The sequence below is a fragment of the Macrobrachium nipponense genome, chromosome 4 (assembly GCF_015104395.2).
Source record: "Macrobrachium nipponense isolate FS-2020 chromosome 4, ASM1510439v2, whole genome shotgun sequence".
Classification (NCBI taxonomy): domain Eukaryota; kingdom Metazoa; phylum Arthropoda; class Malacostraca; order Decapoda; family Palaemonidae; genus Macrobrachium; species Macrobrachium nipponense.
The window spans coordinates 37,637,676-37,643,675 of NC_061100.1; the positions used below are offsets into that span (position 1 = coordinate 37,637,676).

General features: G+C 40.9%; 1 protein-coding gene across 6 annotated transcripts in view; it reads right to left on the reverse strand.

The window, feature by feature from the left end:
- LOC135210863 (uncharacterized) overlaps window positions 1-5,790 on the reverse strand; it is a 114,727-nt gene extending 108,937 nt beyond the window's left edge. For 3 of the 6 annotated variants that reach the window (XM_064243767.1, XM_064243766.1, XM_064243765.1), the window contains exon 1: window positions 5,377-5,790. In XM_064243767.1, coding sequence (XP_064099837.1) covers window positions 5,377-5,562 — 186 coding nt within the window. In that variant the 5' untranslated portion in view covers window positions 5,563-5,790. Of the gene's footprint in view, window positions 1-4,626; window positions 4,711-5,376 lie in introns of those variants that run through there. The other 3 variants (XM_064243763.1, XM_064243764.1, XM_064243768.1) reach the window with 3 other exon arrangements.
- Window positions 5,791-6,000: the final 210 nt, after the last annotated feature.

Genomic DNA, 6,000 nt, shown 5'->3' on the forward strand with positions numbered 1-6,000 from the left:
TAAAGAACACAACTAAACCTGTCATGAATTTAAAGTGAAGCATATCTATAACTTTTTTTTTCCCTTCTTAAGCTTTAATCAAAACAATACACAAGTCCTGCATACGCACTGTAACAAACTTTTATAAGGCTGTGCAACATATTTTTCTCCCACGTTGTCCTTTCTAGAGCATTTAAATTCTACTAAACCTACACATAAGGTGTATACAAAGATAAACAAACTAACTAAAATTGAACCTGGCATGATAATATGACAATTTGACGAGGAAAAGCATAAATAATATTACTTGAAAAAGCATGAATATCCTTTTATTTTAACGGATAAAAAATAAAATTGGCAAACATGACATTTCAAGAGATTTACTACAGCCTACAGATATATATATTTTTTTTGGTGATAACTGGGGATTAACACAATTTGTACAAGGTTAGGTCAAAGTTTGTAGAAGACTGCTTCTGTTTTAACAAGTTAAGTAATTTACAAAAACAAACCTGTTTGAACATGTCCTCAAGACTTTTCCTCGAGGAAAGTTAATCATTCTTTCACCAAGACATGCAAAGGATCAACTTTGACATAGATGCAACATGAAATTTTTTCATGAAACTATTGGAAACCCCTACAATTATTGAAGCATTGCAAAAAGTTTATGTAAATGCTGCTCCAAAGAAATAAGCAGCTTGCAAGTGCCTTTAACATTTTCAAGAAGGCAGATAAGATCTGAAGAAGATCCAAACGAGGGAAGACCAACAACCTCAAGTAATTGTCGTTACAGTTAAAGACCTTGTGGAAGAAAATTGTAGACTAACTACTGATCAGACATCTACTACTATGGGTAACGCCCATGGCTCGACAACCTTGATTTTGCAGGAAGGTGTTGGCCTCAGTAAGCTTTCTGTATGATGAGTTTCGAAAGCGTTGCACCCAGATGAAATGGAAGAATGATCTGATTTTATTCACTACTACACTGAAGCTGACGAAGAGGGTCTTATGAGTTGAATTGTAACAGATGAGACATGGATTTATCAATACCATCCTCAGGGTAAGAAAAAGAATTCAAACAGTGGCCTCCTTGTGGATCTTGTGTTCTAGTTAGTTCAAAGCATAAGTCAGCACAGAAGATAATGGCCACTGATTTTTGAGATTCAATAGTGACACTAATAGATTTTCTTGAAGGACAAAGAACTGTCATGGTGTGTTATTACAAGGTGGTTTTAAAAAGAATGTTGGCAGTACTGGCTGCAAACTGTCAAGAAAAGTTGTGCAACAGTTCTGTTTCATTATGACAATGTTCCAGAACATTCTTCAGAGCAACCAGGAATATTCTTTGAAAGTTTGATGGTAAGTCTTACCACATCACCCCTACAGCCCTGATCTTTCCCCATTGAACATTTGTTTTCCCCAAACTCTAAGAACATCTAGGAGGAGCCCATGTTGAAAGCATTAATGAAGTCAAAGCTGCTTCTAAAACCTGGTTCCAAATTAAGATTTTTTGACCACCCCTAGAAAAAAAATACTAGTCTCTGTGGGAATACACTTACCCCTTGGGTAAGAGGTCTCTCTCTGATGACTGTCAAGTTGCCTCTCTACCTGGAAATGTCGCATTCCCATTCATGACAGTGAGCAAGGAAGTGTAAACTCCTGTACCACCTATTCAATCTGACTTAAGGATGCCAGTGCAACCGAGTCCTGAGCTTGAGAGGAGAATGTCTAGAATCTTCCCCAGTGCAGTATAGTCAAACTCTGAGAAACAAGTGACCCCTAAGATACGTGACAAGTCAGTGGGCAGTTAACATCTGGTTAATAAAACTGATGTGTTAAGATTAAAGCTGTACTCATTACCTGTGCTACAGATAACACACCCCCAAAATTCAAGTGTTCCATGCCCTCACTCTGAGCATTTGCCCGAGCTGTACAACTTCAACAGATTAGCTGTACTTAAACTGATCACCGGCCAAAACCAGAAAATGTTCCTGAACATCATTTTGAGTTTGTCTGTGCTAAGTGTTACTGACACTGGCTTAATTCTTAATGGACGGGCATCATCATATGAGTATCTAAGAAGTTTTGAGTGATGGGCGGGCTAACTCACATGATTATTGTGCGCAATATTTGGATGAATTTAGCAGGAAAGATGTTCACATTTCAATTATCCATAAAGACTAATGACAATTGTTGTTGTTAAACAGAGGTCAGAGGGCAATCAGTATGCCTTGAGAACTTGACGGGGGAATGTATTGCACCTCTCTATCCCATGACATCTTTTTATTCATTATCAGAAGCTACAACTGGAGTGACAACCCTACTGGAACATCAGTCAAAGATAGATAGTCAATATCTTTGGCACATCTTAAATAAGACTGTTTGGAGATAACTGGATATCTCCTATGCAGTCTTGCGAGAAAAAACTCCTCTTGCAGGGAAGCAGGATAATCTCCAGGAATATAGTCGCTGGAGGGCACTGACCAACCTCTGAATGTGAGGCTGATAAAGGTGAGTGGGTCAGCAGAGCATACTGAACAAAGGAAAGGCTAATCATCCAGATTGCCTAGGGGTGTTGGAAGGGGTCTTCTACACCCCACCACAATCTGCCATGGGGGAACAAAACACATATGAAGAACCTACTTAGCCATGTGGCACACAGGTTGACCGCTGATGTATCCAAAGGCTCAAACATCCTTGCTGCCATCAAGGGTGTAAGACCACTCTCTCCACTACCCGCCCCAGGTGCTCGAGCTTGTCTACCAAGCATTCCTCTGGTTTGAAATGTACCTCACTCACAACTTGATCGTGGTGAGAACCACCCACTTGTGCATCTAACTAGCTAACTAAAAGAAATGAAAGGAGACTGTCTACCAATACTTGACATACATCACCATAAATGGATAACACCAAGTATGACTAAAATCCAGAACATAAACTTGGATATATGCTGTACAAAATATATGAGTTATTGACAACCTATCAATACAATTATGGAGTAACCTAAAATGAAAAATCTGAAACAAAAACAATCATGATTGTACAGCAATACACTTGGGAAAAATGGTGCACTTATAATACTGATGTTAAAAATTATTGTATCTAACAACACAATCCAATCACAGATAAAGTCAATTGCAAATTTACTCAAGTAACAGGGTACAATTGACATGGCAGTCAATTTGATAAAAAAAACCACGGGATAGGGTCACGCCCATTCTTACTGTCCATCATCAGCTCACTAAATATTACAATATAATGTGTTGACATAGTATTAAAAAAAATACATAGTATGTATGACCTTCTATAAATATACAACACTGGAAATACTCTCTCTCACACACACACAGATGACTGCATAAAAACTGATTTGCCTGCCTAATGGAGCCAAGATGCTGCAGATACTGGAAAAAATACTTTTCAACTTTAGGTATCCAAACAGTTCTATAACTCGATAAAAACTAACACATAATACAGGCAGCCCTCCATTAACAGAGGCATCAGTAACCGGCTATCCAGTTTTACAGCGCTTGTCCAGCGACACTGTTAACTAGATTTTCAGTACCGATCTCTGGTTAGCAGCGCCAATCTCTAGTTAACGGTGCCGTTAAGCAGGTTTTTAAAGCTGTTATTGCTGATTTTCGCTTGGCACCATCGGCCAGGAATGAAACTCCTGCTGCTAACCGAGGGCTGCCGATATAAATGGAGATGGCCCACGATTTAAATGTGGACCGCCAAAAATAATTATTAGACTTTTCCGAGACTAAAATGTAGTTTTGTTAATTCATGTGGAGTACATCAGATGATATTTTGCATGCCTAAATCGGTGTAATTGATAAATAAATGACAACAAACCAATGGGTAACTTGGGGAGGCTTTCTAAAATTTGACACCAAATAAAAAGGCTAAGCAAGATGGCAAGCATTAAGCAGCTGCTCAGAGAGAGCAAGGACATCTTATATTATTGTTAAAATGGAAGCAGTTGGCCCAATAGAGAAGAAAATAGTAGTTTAATTTAATATGTGCATGCCACACAAGGGTCGTGTGATGTTACTTCAATCATATGCCCTATGTGGACTTTCCATAACCTGTGAAAATACAGCTGGGCAAAGTGTATCAGTGCATATTCCTTGGGTCTCATGTAAAAATAAAGCCTAGTGGTAGGCCACAGTAACACAGCTTAACCTAAACCTAGGCTCTTGCATAATAACATGTTTTTTGGGACAAATGGCCCATTCACTAACCATCAACCTACAAGAATGGTGCATCAGCTATGTGGAACCTATAATTGACATCTGCTGCACACTTGCAATAAGGAACTAGCCTAGGGGATAGGCAAAACTATCAATATCTGCCAATCCTACAAACACCCAACCCAAATCCACCATATCATTGTATGCCTAGTCTATATCTACCTAATTTTCAAATATAGGAGGAGGATCAGATAAAAAAATAATTGTCAGCACTGACAATCTAGAATGATCTCAGGGAAGAACCAAAAACACCTGCAGACCACCTCATGAAAAAATCCCAGTCTTACCCACTGGGGTAGGGCAAAGGACACCTACAAAGGTTTCACTACTTGAAACACACCCACGAAATTATCCTATTTTAGTATTCTATTTTCGGATGACTTCACAAACACACCAGGTGAGGAATCATTTTGACCAAAATGGAGGAATTGGAAGGAGGAGCTGCTCGTCGTCGTCGTCGTGTGGTCAGGGACCCCCATCCATCTGCTACGATTCTCAAACCGCCACCAATAACGAATTTCGTTGTACGAAAATCGGCGACTGCGAAATTTTGACCCGTGTCAGGTGGATTAACTTAGAAATAGACCGAAAATGTCCATGCTGGCAAATATTAAACCTACCCTCTGCCTCCCTCCCTCCCCCAATCGGTGGTGGTCACACCAACACACACACATACACACACCAATATTCCACGATTTTCAGGGAACGGAAAGGACATCCCAATCGTTAGCAAACCGTTGATTATTACCTGCGAGGCTTTAGGCTGAAAGGGAGTGCCCTTCTGAAGACAGGACACGAAGGAAATAAGTCGTGACGTGGTAATATGGGACAAAATGTGAAGTGAGGTGCGTGTGTGTCTCTTGGTCTCACATCCAGAGCAGAACACTACCACCACCTCGCGGCAGACACAAACACACACACATACACACTCCCTCAAGAGTACTGTGCTCTGTCACCTTTTTTTCTCCCTTCTACACCCACCGACATGGCATCGAGTTCGACCTCCAGGCCGTTAGGAGGGTGCCAAGGGCGGATTCACGCCCTCCAGCGGGATCCAAACCGTCGGATCGGGATATTTAGCGCGATTTCCCCGACCCCTTCACAAGTCACCGCCTACAATAACATGGCTCGATTTCGGCCTTACCTTGTCGCCCTCGAAGTTGATGTCGATCGAGGTGGCACTCAAGGCTACGTCTTCCCCTTGAGTACCACCTATGGGATGTTTATGAGTATGTGACGTCGGACAGCGCGTGATTTTTTCCTCATCTGTAGTGTCTCCGTCTTGCGGGAGACATGCAGCCATCTTGACTGGGAGTGACGTTGCCGTCATTCCACAACATTTTCTACCACATTGGTTTTCTTTTTGTTTCGGTCGCCGTCGTCGCTTTCAGCACGTGCGACACTTCCTATATTTCCGTCCCTTTCTCGTCCAGATTTATGTACCAAGTTTAACTACACAGTTTATAAATATAGGCATTGTTGGAATACATGACTGATGACCGGGATGAGGTAGTTGCACCGATTTTTCTAACGCAACATTATGAAATAAATTGAAAGCTCACGGTCTATGATGTTGGATGTGGCGCGCTGCAAAGGCACCCCATTGGTTGAGAATTGGTCACGTGACTATCTCACCTGTGCGCACGCGTTGCATATCCTACAAACAAATGTTCGAAATGTACTCAAAATGCAAATGCGTCATACAAATAATACTCTTTTAATATTGTAGAGGTTGTAAGCTTTAAATTAAGGTGCCCGTGGATCAGAA